Raw genomic sequence first — 14587 nt, forward strand, 5'->3', positions numbered from 1 at the left:
TTAACAGACTTCCCCTAGAGACCACCCTTGTCTCTTTGAAGTGTTAAAACTTTGACAAGAAGCTGAGCTTTCTCTTCTAGGTACCTGCAAACCTTATGTCATTTGAATAAGTCTCTGCAGGACTTGGCGTGACTACAAAGGCTTCTGGGAGCCCAGACTGGGCCCGGTGGACAAGAGCAACCCTGGGCACAGGCTGTGAGCCAGAGCGCTGGGAGCCTCACAGCCAGACTCAGGGGATGCACACAGCCTTCAGCCTCACAGTCGCAGAGGGCTCCCCAAGTGCTGGATCCACCTGTCAATCCCCAGCGACTCTCATGACTCTCATCCCGCAGCACCACCTCACAGGGCGGTTGTTGGACCCCAGACTGCACACCCCAAGTCCCCTTTCTGGGCCTTTGTTGTCCACCAGCTGCTTCTGCAACAGAGTGCATTTGGCCCACGTTGGGTTCTCCTGCTTTCTGCTGACACAGTGGACAGCATTAACCTGCGAAAGGGCCAGAGAGCAGGACAGGCTGCGGGACAGGCTCGTTACACCCCAAGTGCACGGGGCTGCTCACCCCCCAGGGCTGCCTCAGATTTTGTACAATCCCCGAAGCGTCCTCTGCGTATGTGTGCCGTCCATGTGTGTGTGGGAGTGAGTGTGAACTCTTCAAGAAACATGCATTTTGGCACAGGACTTGTGACATCACACACTTCATTCGCTTTGAGGGCCTGCTTTCACCTTCAGTCATAGCCTTGTCCACCGAGAAAGGTCGGGTGGGAGCGCCAGTGTTAAGGCTCCCTCACATTCTTTCACTGTAAACAAACAATGCCTTAAACCGTGTCTTGCTTTCTGTTCCTATGGGTGCTATTCATCTGGAAGGCCTGCTTCCTGGGCCCTGGGGCTCTGCCAGGCCTTGTTGCTGTCAGCCCTTCCGAGCAGGAACTGGCTCAGGACGGTGGACTGGGCCACTGGCCTGCTTGCTTCCTTTCATGCCCTCTCCTGGCAGGGCCTGGGGCCCTTTCATCTCCCCCGCTCCCGCCGTGCCTGCATGGGAAGTTGTGGCATGTTCTCCTGGTGTCCTCAGAAGCAGCTCGGAGGCCGCCGTGCTCACAGTGATCAGCTGCCCAGAGGCCCCTTCACGCCAACCTCCCCCACAGGGCAGGCTGTGCTCGATGCCATTGCCATCGCACCCCTTGGCCTCCACTGCCAGGGCAGACCCACCAGGATTCCTGATCATGCAGGGAGCTGAGTGACACTGAGGCCTTAAGCTCCCCCAGTCTTGCCCCCAAATGCAGTCACCAGCAAGTTCTCCATCATCCAAGTCCAAGGGCACAATTGTGGATGACCATCTGAGAGCTCTGGGGAGCAAATGGTCCAGCCTCTGCATTTGGCTAAGAGTGCTTTCCATGAACAACAGCCTTGATCTGTCACACTCTGTCATAATTTAAAGTGATTTTTATTTTGCACAAATATATTTTTATTCAACATTAATTGTGCTTTATCATCATAGCCTGTCTCTGTCTCCCTTTCTCTTCTTTAACTTGAATATCTGTATCCTGAGAGGGAAACCCTTAAATGATTTTCTGAAAGAGACTGAATTTCTGGGTCCATTGCTATCATGGTATCAGAACTCACACCAACAAGGCATCAAACTGCCCTGAAGAGTTTCCTGGCAAGAAGCTTCACAACACCTTAATCAGTACACTGTAATAGGTCACCATGATAAGATCCACCTACAAACCCACCACAGTACTTTGATCAAATGGTGATGACTCTGAAAATCTGAATGTGTTGCTGAGGGAGTGTTGTCATCAGGGTGATACTTTGTGCTGGAGCCTGACTGTGCTCAGAAACTCACCTTCCTTTGGAGCAGAGACTGGATACTTTCATGCCAAAAGAAACTCCCAATGGTAATGTTGATGCCATCAAATCTCAGCCACAGCCTTGCATGTCCGCCCGTACCCCAGGTCTGAGTGTGTGCACCTAGACTCTTCAAGTTGGTATCTGAAGGCTGAGTAACAAGGCCAGACACTGCAGTCACTTCCAACCAGAACCATGCAATGGTCATGCTTTGACCTACATCCAATCTGATCTCACCTGTTAACTTCTAAAAAGTCTTCAGCTTGGATAGAAGTGCAAGACTGGAACACTGGCTACTTATTTTCCTTGTTTCTCCACTCTTCACACTACGCTGGCTTTTCACATATGAAATACAACAGATGCCAAACTCCCAGAATTTCAGGCTCAACTAAATCAAATAGTTTTCTGTCCTTTACAGATGCTTCTTCTCCTTCACAGATGTTTGCTTCTGAGCCTAATTTGAAAGAGCACAATCACAATTCTTTTCAAAGCACTTAATCTGTTCACTAGTTGAGACTGATCCCACATCACCTCTCAGAAACATTTCTTTCCTTGGACTCTTGAAGAATCAGTTTGGACTGACTGGCAAAAGCCAGTCTTATTGGCAAAAGCCTGGTAGGACTGGTAAGAGCCCTGAACACATCAGAAGAGTCCTGGAGATGTAGTTGAAAGATACTCAATTCTCCAAGCAGGGACTCAGGCCAAGTATGTGAGTTCAGTGCTGATTGTCTTCCCAGTGCTAGCTTGTCCCACAAACCGGGCACAAACCACAGAGTGGGGGAGGTCCTTGGGTGGATTCTCGCCCTAGAGGGAAGTGTTTCTGGTTTTTTGCTGTCCATTGTGCACAAATACTTGTGAACCCATTGAAGGTCTTATGTCTTGCATGCATATACTGTAATTTTTTTTTTAGGCAAACAAATCGTGGCCAAAATGAAAGGTGTAGAATGCTGTCTACAAACTGGAGTAGGTAGCTGGTAGCATTGTGATGTCCTAAGAACAATCCATGCAGCTCACCCCACATACTTTCTAACCCTCAGTTGAACACGTTCTGTATGTAAAACTCAAGGTCAGCTGAGTGCATTCTGGCAACTGGAATGCTTTGTGGAGGAGGGTTTGATGGAAAGCCGTAGAAACATTGTTCTGAATATACCCAGGGTGAATGCAGCATTCCCTCCCCTTACTGTTCAGTATCCTGTCAGACAGAGGCGCTGAGGAGCTGAATACTTGAAGGAATCCTTGAGGAACTCAAGGATTGCCAACTGATTTCTAAAGTATTTCTTTTCCTTACCGAGACAGCCAGTGTTTCTACCTTTACCTTGCTCCCCGTCCCAAGCCCAGAAAGGTGTATCTTTAAGGTCACCATATTTCAGGTAGAATATGGTCTGTGAAAATGGGGAACCGTTTGCAAGCCAAGCTTGCTTTATTCCTGGGTGGGTCCAGAGTGCTACACCCACATTGCTGATGCTCACAGTTACAGGTGAACATCACCAAAACACAATCTTACTTCTTTTTTGTGACCCCGTATATTACTGTAATCAACCCTATGTCATTATTGAAATATTGGGTGATTTCATGTTTTAAAAACAAAAAGAAACTGTAAGAGTCCCTTTGAAATACAGTTTCTCTGCATAAAACCCCCATTCATTCATTCATTCATTCATATCTCTAGTGAGTGTCTCCCATGCACGAGGTTCTATCCAGGGTATAAATGGCTGAAAACGAGACAGATTGGATCTGCTCTCCTAGGGTTGACCACTCAATGAACAAATGATCCCCACCTCATGCACCTCCTTGGGCAAGAACCCACCTCTCCCCAGCCCTGGGTACAATCTTCATGCACAGATTCTTCCAGAAACACTTCAAAAGTCCCCACAGACTGACCAGTCTTACTCTGAGTTCTGTCACAATGAGGACTAGCTGGAGTGTGCACTAGAGGCCACATAGCTCAGAACAGTTAGGCACAGAGCTGTGGCTGAGCATATAGAGGACTCCAAAGGTAGAATGAGAGAGTAAGGTCGGAACCTCCACCGAGTTTATGTGATGGGCTTTTGTCTTTAACTTTAGTGTTAAATTCAAGTACAGTATGAGCAAGAGCTGCATTTCCTTGGCCGTGGAGAACTTGTCCATGGACATTGATCCACCTCATAGCCCTCTGCTGCACAAGTGTGTTTACCCCTCGGGCAGCCCCCAAATCCCCTCACAGCAGCGCAGAAGATCCATCGGTTCATTTTGTAACCATGAGTCTATCCATTTCTGAATGACTGTGACCATTCAGTAATGAAATAATAGAAATTGATTTATTAGTATAGTATAATCTTTAATAAATTTCGTGCCAAAATGCATGGTTTTCCACTTAGCATTCAAAATGTTGCGTAGAAAGTAGTTTTCGATTTCTTATGTATTCTTCTAAGTGGGTTGAAATCAGTTTCTACATTTTTGTTCGTTTCTTGTTAAATCTGTTGCATTCTCCCAGGCTGTCTTTTTTTCCAGCAGACCCCTGCATGCAGCTGTGTAAGGACTTTCTCTAATACTTGTGAATTGTCTCATCTGCAATAACCACTGAACATCAGCCCTCCATGGGATTCTTTAGATTTTTGGTGAAGTATTTTGTTACCTCAGTCTTGTATCAAGTTGCTGTATTTTTCAGCTTGTTACATTGATAATAATTGTTTCACTAATTAAATACTTTAATGTACAGACATCTTTGTTTACTTTGAAATTAAATGTGTTTTCCAATGAATATTGTTCAATTTATTAAAATCACATGCATTCATTCACATGGCAGTTACTGTGCCAGGTAGAACATGGAGGAGGTATGGGGCACTCAGAGCTCAGCTAAGAGTAACTAGAACATAAATAGCATATAGGAGCAGTACTCTCAGAAAGGGACAGGGGCAGTGCTGTGGGGGCACTCAGGAGAGGAAGGCAAGAGAGCTGGAGACACCTTAGAGGGCAAAGGGCATTTGAAAATTCAGTTCAGAGACCACAGAAAACTTGGAGGCCAGGGCTAAGAAATGAGAAGCAGGGTGAAGGGAGAGGGGAAGCGCCCAGGTCTCACTGTGTAAAGAATTAGGGGAGCTATGCGGTCTAAGTCCGAAAAGATATTTTAGAAGTTCATGATCCTAGGCAAAAGTAAACAACAACAAAACCGAAACCAAAATCCACTCTCGCTTGCTTAAAAGAAAAAGGACAGTTTTAAAGGGCTGTCTTGTGGAACCCTGGGGCAAGGACCAAGGGAATCTCAAGAGGGGCTGGAAGGAGAAATGGAAAGTTCTTGCTATCTCTCTCCCTCTCTCATGGGAGCTCCCCAAGTCTTCTCTCCAGGCATCTCCTTCCTTCTCCTTCCAGAATGGCTTCTCTGCTTGAATGTGCAGCATCAAGGGAGGCCAGGCCGGAGGAAAAGCGACTGAAAGTCATTGAGAGAGTGCTCCAGGGAATGCCACGATCCACGCTGATTATGGGATCCCCTGGCTCTGCCTGCCTGGTCAGTGCCTACCAACGCTGCAGTTCTCTAAGCAAAGGTCCTCGGCCTCTGTTCTACCAGGCTAGTTCAGGCCAGCATGATCACACCTCCGTAACTGCGACGAGGCTTAGCTTGCTGAAGTAGCCATAGTCTTATTTCCTCCATTGATCGAGATGACCCAGTATTCCCAGTTTTACCCATACGGGTCCCCGTTCTCAGCCAGCGTTCAAGGGCTCTGAAACGATGCATCTAATTTTGGGAGGAAGTGAGCACAGTTATCACAAAGTTGGAAAGTTTTGAAATCAAAACTTGAGCCCACGATGGCTAGCCTGCAAAGCTCCTGCCCCTCAGCCTGAGTCAGGCGCCACAAACAGCCCCCAGGAGAGACGCCACCTTCGCTAGTCGATCCGCAGCTAGCGCATGCTTCACGGAGGAACGCCGGTTTAGCCAGAAGGGCGGTCCCGCGCAGGCAGGTGCTTCCAGAGGTGAGAGGCGGCGTGGAAGGAGCCGGGCAGGCCCGGGTCGGGTCCGTGGGACTGGAGGAACTGGGCAGGGGAGGGGCGGGGCTCCAGCAGTGCGGTCATGCCTGTGGGCGGGACACGGGGAAGGGCGGCCCCGAAAGGGGGCGGTGCTACGACGGAAAGGGCCAGGAGACGCTGAGGCGAAGAGGGGCCGGGCGGCTACGCTGAGGGAGCAGAGCTGCGGTGTGAGGGCCTGGGCCGCGCCACCGCGCGAGCGCTCAGTAGCTGAGGGGTAGGTGGGCAGGGCTGAGTCAGTGCTGAAGGGCAAGGAGCAGGAGGGCCAGCGCGGTGGGTGGGACAGGGTGAGGAAGGGAAGGCGTTTCGGGACTGTAATCTCCACAGAGGTGCAAGCGAAAGGCTGCCTTGAGGCCCGCGGCGTGGCTTGAGCGGGAGGGGCGTGACTGGAGCTTGGGGCGGAGCCCGGGCGGGACCTGTGATGGACCGCAAAAGCCCGGGGCCGACTACGCAGAAGTTCGGAGCGGGGAGGGGGCGTGGCCTGGGCCCTGCTGAGGGGCCGGTTGGGCTGGGTATGAGGCGGGGTCTGGGCGTGGGAGGGGCGGAGCTTGAGCCAGGCTTGGGGCTTGCATCCTGCTGGGCTGACTCCGGGCGAGGCCAGGGCGGGCCTGGGCCTGGCTTGGGGGGGACTGAAGGCTGACTGGGTTTGGTGTGGGGCGGGGCTTGGGTGGGCCAGGGGTGGAGCCTGGGGCCAGCTGGGCTTGGATTCCGGGCTGAGCTGGGGTCCGACAAAGGAGCTTGGGAGCTGACTGGGGTTCGGGGCGGAGCCTGGGCCCGGTAGAGGGGTGCCGGGGCTGACTGGCTGGGGTTCGGGGCGGGGCCTGGGCCTCGCTGAGGGATGCGGGGCGGGGCATGGGCTGCGGCGCGCTAGCCGAGCGTCCGGCCGAGGCCCGAGCCCACCCGAGTGCGCCCGAGCCTGCGGCCCCCGCCCGGGGCGATGGAGCCGGAGCCCGGCGGGGCAGCCGCTGCGCTCCTGCGGCAGAAGAGGGCGGCGCTGCGGCGCAGGGGGTGCAGCTTCGAGAGCCCCAGGTACCATGGCCTGGGAGGGGGGCGTCCGGGAGGGGCAGGAGCGGGAAGCCAGCCACGTGAAGGGTAGCGATGAGAGGGGACCGAGCCTGGAGGGACCGCGTTGTGGGAGGGGGTCGGTGTGGTTCCGGGAGGAAAGGCCGGGGTGCCTGAGGGGGTCACCTGGCGGGAGGGCCGGGGCCAGTGTCCGGGGAGCAGCCGCCTCCTGCGCCCCGAAGCCTCCGCCCTGTGGCAGGCCGGCACACCGCGGCCCTCACGGGTCTCAGGCCGGGGAGAACGTGCCCTGCCGCTTCTAGATGCTCAAGGACGTGGTCGGGAAAGAGCCCCTAAGTCTAAAGGAAGGGGTTCCTTCTCTTGGAATGGCTCGCCCTCTGCCACCCATCCTCGCGCCCCAGGTGCCTGCACACCTGCTGCTGCCGGCCCCGCCTATCTCTGCCCCCCCTCCCCCCCCCCCGAGTCCTTCCTCTACTCGGGTCGCCTGCGCCCCTCCAGGCCTCCATCCGCCTTACCAGGGGTGCTCTCCCAAGAGGCCAGGGCCGCCCTGCGTGCGACAGGGCCTCCGGACACACCCTCCCCGCAGCGGCTGGTGCCCCTCCCTCCACCTTGCTAGACTCCTGTCTCTAGCATTTCTGTAAATTGGAGTGGGTTCTCCTGCTTCCAGGTCACTCAGGTCTCCTGTATTTTTTCAGAATCGATCTCCTCCTGGAGGACTCCGGTGTCCCCCCAACCAGATTTCTGTCATTATTCTCACACTTCTTAAACTCACAGCCCACCTAGCCTCTGGAGAGATTTCCTAAGACTGAGTCTCCTGCCCTGTGCTGCCTGCCGTTCAGAGGAGCTCTCCATAGCCCTGGCATGGGTGGGGACTAACAGGTGGGGACCAAGAGAAGCCCAAGGATGGGGCCCTCCTGCCCCCACTGAGGCAGAAAACAGGGTTCTCTTGCTAGGATACAGAGCAAACCAAACAGGATCCTTAATATAGGTTGAAGGGCCTTGATTGGGAAATTCTCCATCCTCAGTCTTTGGCATACCTCACCTACCCGCAGTGCACCCACAGTTCTGATGAGACTGTAAGCGTGGTGAGGGCAGGGACCATAGCTGTCCTGGTCTCTGCTCAGTCCTGGCCCACTGCGGCCTTTACTGTGTGAGGAATGAACAAATGCTGTTGGGCTAGGGGTTTCCCCCTGTGCTGGCTGTTTGTCATCAGTACCTTTATTACTTTCATGCTCCTCGCCCTGCATGCACAAGTATCCTTCCCTATTTGGATAGCACCTACTCCTCCTGTCTTCCCTGAACCCCTGACCCAGCTCTGTGCTGTGTCCACCAAGTGCCTTCCTGCCTGTCTGCACTCCCAGGTTGGTTGTGTATAGGGATCTCCCCCACTGGATTGGGAGAGCCACACAGAGATGGTCTCTGTCCTCAAGAGGCTCCAGCTCACACTTGTGGCTGGAGCACAAAGGACAAAAAAAGTCCTGAGACTGCATGTTTAGGGCAGTGCTGTCCTGTGAAACTTTCTGTAGTGAAGGAAATATTCCATAACCTGCCTCATCCCAGAGGGGATGCCTTAGCACCTGTGACTATAAAGTACTTATAATGTGGCCAGTTCAACTAAGGAAGTGAATTTTTAATTTTGTTCAATTCTCCACATAAGTAATCAACTAGGACTAATGTTCTTCATAGTGAAAAATGCCAATTGAGCAAATTTGTCTCTTCCTCTGAAATCCCACTTGTACCAGCTTCTCTTTTATGTTCATGGCCTTAGGCCTAAAAGATTCAATAACGTCCTGGCCTCTAGAGTGTTATCTTATGAGCCTCAAGATAATAAGATTATCATTTTATTATAAAAATAATTTGTGTTTATGAGAGGAAGTTTAAAAAAATCAAGAAAGATATGAAATGGACAATTAACTTTTTATTGACCCGTAATCCTACTAGGTATCATCTGGACCTTTTCTTCCATATGAACACAGATATTTATATTAACATTCTGCTTTTTCACTTAATATATTGTAAGGATTTTTTCACATCCTTAAACGTTTTTTAAGAAAACTGCTTTAAATTGCTGTATGACATTCTTTCATAGAGATTGTTACAATCACTTAAACAATTCTTTATAATTTGGACATGTTCATTTCCAGTTTTTTACTCTTCCTAAAGACAGTGAATCCATGTGCATTAATCTATGTGTGGAGAGGTAAATTTTTTTTTCTGTAAGATAAATATAGAAGTGGTGGTGATTACTGGATCAAATAAATTGAATTTTTTTTTTTTTTTTTTTTGTACTGGAGATTGAACTCTGGGGCAGGGTTCAGGGGATCTGTGTTTGAGAACCCAAGCTCTTCAGTCTGATGTATGGTTCTCAAACATAACATACTTGGGAGGAGGGTTTCTTAAAACAGCTTCCTGGGCCTCACTCCCCCCACCCACCCATGATTCTTATCACAAGGTCAGGGTATTTTTAGGGTACTTCAGTTTCTAACAAGCTCACCAGTAATGCCAGTACTGCTGGCCCAGGGACATAACTCTGAAAAGCAGGCCTCCAGGGTAATACAGGAATCTTTTACAACAACCCTTGTAGCTGATCATGCAGCTTGTGTGTACCCCAAGGTCAGGGAACCCACTGCTTTATAAGGCAGGCGGGGTTTGGGTATTTTTTAGTTCTAGTCATGATAGACTATCTTAAATGATTCAATTATGATCACTAAGTTTAGCTACTGTGGGTGCAGAGCCCTACCATGGACAAAATATTCTGAATTACAAGTGGAAAACACATCTTCTACTTTCCCAAATATTTCTGTGTGTGATGGCTTCCTTATTAGTAATGCATAGAACCCACGCCTTGGGAGAGCAGATTCAATGCCAGACGAATGCTTTCTTGTTCCTGAATATTGCTTTCCAGGCCCAGATTAGTCTGAAAAGAGCAGTCATCCTCTCTGCACATGGTGCTTCCTCTTCCTCCTCCTCCTCCTCATGCTTCTCCTGACTCCCCAGTTTTGGTGATAGTGGTTTTTTCCCGAAGTCTTTCAGCTTTTCAGGTAGTTTCATAAACAAGTATTTTAACATGAGCTCTTTTACAGTCTTCGTTCCTCTATATTCTGTTGTTACTCTTTGTGTTTACATCAGGCCTTTAAGTATTTAATCATAAATAAATCTGCTGTCAATTTTCTTTTGGAGCAACAGCAGTCTTCCTGGGAAAGACTCTGAAAAGCTGTCTTGCAGTGGGGCTGACATAATGGGCTCCTAAGGCCAACAGGAGAAAATTAATTTTCATATTATGTCTGTTCTCCTAAGGGCAGGGAAAAAACAACATTTATTATTCACCCAGGTTTTAAATTAATGCAAACCAGCTTCCTTTTTTGGAGGAAGACAATAGTCAAATTAGCTTTACTGTAGAAGGTTAATATAGAAATTATGTTTGGTCATCTGGTTTACAGAGTTGAAGATCTAAAGAGAGATGAATTCTGACAAACAACACCACAGGAAAATTATGAGATTTGGCCTCTATAGGGAGACTCATTGCTGGTTTCCTGGAGGGGGTGGTGGGGTAAAGGAGCATGCAGAGATCTGGGGACGCAGAGAAGGCAGAGATGTGGAGAACCAGAAGCACCCGGTTTCTAAGCTGGGTCCCTGGAGGACAGGAAGCAAATTGGTGTTGGCATTAAAGTGTGACTGCCCCAAGAGATTTTTGTAAAAGTCTGTTCACTGTAGAATTGCTTGTTGTCCTTGGCCATTTGGCCTGCTATAATCAACAGACATCTCCTTCTTATAGTTCTAGAAGATGGAAGGTCCCCAAGTTAAAGGCCCCAGCAGATCTAATATTTGCTGAGGGCCTATTCCTCATAGACAGTGCCTTCTAGAGGTGTCCTCACATGGCAGAAGAGCAAATGGGGCTAATAAACTACTTTGGGTCTCTTTATAGTGGCACTAGTCCTCTCTGAAGGTGGTGTCCTCATAACCTAATCACCCTCTCTGAAGCCCCACTTCTTAACACTATTAGATTTGGATTTAAGTTTTAACATATGAATTTGGGGGGCCACAAACATTCAGACCATAGCACTTGAAAGATTTCTTTTTTAAAGTCTAGTGCTCTCATCAGTGAGAAGAGTTGACGTCAGTCTGTATTTTCTGACTTAGAAAGCTAGCTAGGAATACAGATATGTCAGTGAAAAGAAGCAGCCCACTTCTGATAATAGCAAATGTGTAAAATTACATATGTAATTAAAAATTTTCTAGTGGCCATATTTTAAAAAGTAAAAAGCAAAATTAATTTGAATATTTTATTTAACCTAATATATCCCAAATAGTATCATTTCAACATCTAATCAATATTAGAAAGTATTAAGATGGTTTACTTTTTTCAGAAATGTTTTTAAAAAATCCATGAGTTTGACACGGCACATTCCAGTTCACACTCATCATGTGGAAAGTGCATGGAGCGTCAGGTAGCTGCTGGTGCCTTAATGGACGGTGCAGATAAGGGTCCTCAGCTAGAAAATATTTGAAGGAATACATCAAGGTTTTTGTTTTATTTTGATTTTTAATGTGACTATGAGTCACAGTGAAATAAGATTTTAAAAAGTATGAAATAAAAGGGATTTTGGAGACTTAAGGAGAAGGGAATCAAAGAAGTTTTAGTAGGAAGGATAACCAAGATGGTGAACTTGGATTAATTGTTCTTATAAGTCCCAAATGAAACTTAGACTTTGAGACTTGCATGTGAAACTGTTGTGTCATGGATACATGATGTGGTTGGATAGTTTTCTATTTTAGGAAAATAAGATTAACATAAATAGTGTTGTTTTTTTTTTAAAGGAGGGGGATGATTTTTTGTGTGTCAAACATTGCTTTGGCTAAAGTGAAAAACTAAGAACTGACACTAGGTTTAAGCATCCCATGAGTCATTGGTGGCCTTGGACCAGTCTTTTCAGGAAAAGAGGATGAAAATTACACTGGACCTGCTCTAAGAGATCATGACAGGTGACCAATTGGAAATAGCAAATATAGTCAGCGCTTTGCAAGGGTAGAGGGAAGAAGAGGAGAGGAGTTAATTGTTTATTTTGGTTTGGTGTTTCTTTGCTTTTGCTTTATAAAGATCATTATAAAAATGATTCAGTAAAAGGAAAGGATTTCAGTATAGGGAAGGGGTGTTTTATTTGAAAAACAAAATTCACAGAGGGTATGATAGCAGCCTTCCCACATTTGAAGGATGTCATATGAAAGGGATTGGGCCCACTGGGTGTGTGGCCCTGGGCTAGACCTGAAATCACTGCACGCATGAGGTGTGATGAGACAAATTGGGTTCAGCACATGAAAGTCATTCCTGCAATGGGTGCTATCCCAAGGAAGGCTTTAGGATGCAGTTACATTTTCATTAGTGGAGATGCATCTGTGAGTTAGGCTAGTATTTCTCAACTATTTTATGTTTTCAGCACACTTTTGGTTATAACAATTTTGGTAGCTTATTTGAAAAAACTCAAAGCAATGTTAGCCAGTCAGCAGCAGTGAAAATGGATCATGCTCCCATGTGACAGTGACCTCAGAAGTACCCTCTGTTTTGTGCTGCCCTCTTGGTTGCCCATTAGTGCCTCTTTGTTGCTTGAGCAGAAGTGCATAGTGTTTTGAGTAAGGTTTCTTCTATGCTGGAAAGGCAACAGTCCTGTTTTCCAGTAAAAATGCACGTCCCTTTTTGTTGCTCACTGGTTATACCATTGCTCCTACTGGAAGAAATTTGTGCCCTGCTTTCACTCTGCACAGGGTCATATCAGTTGTTAGGCTCACAATTCAATCTGACGCTATAAAGGGCATATCAGTGATAATCTAAGGCAACAGAATCCACTCTCCCCAGCAAGCACAAAGGGATTTAATACTGATACAGGGAGTTAAGTGCTTACAGAGTCATTGGAAGAGCCAGAGAGGCAACTAGTTTGAGCCCCTAGGAATAGCTTGGAGCTCCCACAATGCTCAGATTTGCCATGCTCAAGAAAGAAAGCTGCCACTTCCCAACAAGAAGCTAGTCAGGGCCAGGAATGGAGCTCAGTGGTGGAGCACTTGCCTGGCACAGCAAGTCCCTAAGTTCAGTCCTCATTACTGCAAAAGACCAAAACAAAACCAAGCTGATTAATCAAGAGGCCAGAGGCTGCTGCCACCTCTACCACTAACTCCAGAACCCCACTGTCAACTGGCCTGCCTCCCCAAAGCTGCCACTGCTACTTTAGACAGCTGCAGAATCAAGAAGCTGCTGACCCCAGAACCACAAAATCCTGTCACCATCTGCAAAAGGTTGCCTTGTACCCTCTCTCTTGATCTGCCTGGCTCCTTTCCAAACCACAGATGTGTGAGGACCTCTAATTCATGGAATCCACATCCATTGGGAACTCTAGCTTCAGAGGAGTCAAGGGCAGCTTAGTTTTGGCTTTCCAACTTGCACTGTGCAAGGGGGGTGAGGTGAGCATGGAGCAAGTCACCCACTGTATCGCCACGAGCAGTATGTCTCTTCAGTCATAGTGAAAGCAGCTTGGTCACATGGATGGGAAACTTGGTGGCACACTAGTCTAGGTGCCTCTGTGCCTTGGGGTGCCACTGCACAGCTGGCGCCCATTCTTGGGAGCCATCTTATTGGGCAAAGAGGTAAAAAGGGGCACTTCAGCTTCAGATGGAGGGCTGAGGTGGACTTTCCAGCCACAACTGCCAGTGACCTATAGCACAAATGGAAGTGAGGACATAAGCTCCTGCCTTTCATTTTATGACCAGAGAGAAGCACTGCCAGCCAAGAAGTATTTCCTAGCATCCACTCTGTACCTAGAGCCTGGGTTAATGTTTTGCAGGTGGTTGTCTGCACCCGTGTGCCTGGCATAGTCCTCACAAAGCAGTAACCCATTGGAGGTGAGAGAAGCAGGGAGAGGTCTGACCCAAGCTGCCAGTGACGTCACTCAGGGAAGGCACATTGCACCTGTTCTCCCTATTCCAAGGGAGTAGTTTCCCAGTGTTTTTGGCTTTCATAAATTTCAATGAGTTATTTACTCATCAAACAAATATACACAGAACACCTCTGTGTGCTTGGTGCTGGGGAGACCAGGTGAACAAGGCAGATGAGGTTCCTGCCCTTGTAGACTAGCATTCTAGTGGAGAGCAGTGGACCATACACCAACAGACAAGTGCATAATCAGGACAGCTTCAGACAGCGGTGAGTGCCAGGGAGTAGGATGCTACAGGATAAGGAGTGACCGAATGTGGGGGGCAGAATGTGTGCCAGGCCGAGTCAAAGACAGGCAGCTACTGATGAACAATGAGGTTAAGGTTGTTTCCAGCAAACAGGAGGAGGAATGTGCAGGATGCTGGCAGGTGGGTGTGGCTCTGAGAAGTTCCTCTCGGTCCATAGGGAAAATGGCAACTTCAGTGCTCAGGACAGTGAGCCATCTGTCAATCCAAGGAGCCTCGTATGCCTTTTGTTGTGCCTGGAGAGCTGCCTGTTAGCACAGAGCCTCCTTTAGTGCTGCAGCTCTGTTCTTGCATGGTCTCTTCCCCCACCTTGTGAGCTTTGCAGGCCTGACCAGGTGCCATGGCTGCAGCTCTGTCTGGGGCTCCCAGATGAGTTCTCAGTGGGCTGCTGTTGCTTCCTCACGGCGCTCGGCAGAGGCTACCTGTGAAACAGGCCATGCTTCTCTTCACTCCCATCACTTCAGACCCTTAATCCTGAGACATGAGGCACACAGGGCCTTG

The 14587-nt window shown here is 48.6% G+C and overlaps 3 protein-coding genes across 15 annotated transcripts in view; 2 read left to right on the top strand and 1 right to left on the bottom strand.

The window, feature by feature from the left end:
* Positions 1–4583, top strand: part of Ralgps1 (Ral GEF with PH domain and SH3 binding motif 1) — a 245250-nt gene extending 240667 nt beyond the window's left edge. For all 12 annotated transcript variants that reach the window (XM_046451201.2, XM_046451200.2, XM_046451204.2 and 9 more), the window contains one exon: positions 81–4583. In XM_046451201.2, coding sequence (XP_046307157.1) covers positions 81–110 — 30 coding nt within the window. In that variant the 3' untranslated portion in view covers positions 111–4583. The remainder of the gene's footprint in view (positions 1–80) is intronic.
* LOC124097345 (nascent polypeptide-associated complex subunit alpha, muscle-specific form-like) lies at positions 4122–6696 on the bottom strand. Its single transcript, XM_046451782.1, has 3 exons — positions 6484–6696; positions 5700–6368; positions 4122–5555 (listed from the first exon to the last, which is right to left on the bottom strand). Exons 1-3 carry the CDS (start codon positions 6694–6696, stop codon positions 5394–5396), a joined length of 1044 nt encoding a protein of 347 aa, XP_046307738.1. The 3' UTR covers positions 4122–5393.
* Positions 6697–6732: 36 nt separating this feature from the next.
* Positions 6733–14587, top strand: part of Garnl3 (GTPase activating Rap/RanGAP domain like 3) — a 143802-nt gene continuing 135947 nt past the window's right edge. For both annotated transcript variants that reach the window (XM_046451190.2, XM_046451191.2), the window contains exon 1: positions 6733–6871. In XM_046451190.2, the coding sequence (XP_046307146.1) occupies positions 6780–6871 (92 nt within the window). In that variant the 5' untranslated portion in view covers positions 6733–6779. The remainder of the gene's footprint in view (positions 6872–14587) is intronic.

This window comes from Marmota monax, unplaced genomic scaffold (assembly GCF_021218885.2).
Source record: "Marmota monax isolate L192 unplaced genomic scaffold, Marmota_monax_Labrador192_F-V1.1 WCK01_AAM20220418_F8-fsc00020, whole genome shotgun sequence".
In the NCBI taxonomy this organism is placed as follows: domain Eukaryota; kingdom Metazoa; phylum Chordata; class Mammalia; order Rodentia; family Sciuridae; genus Marmota; species Marmota monax.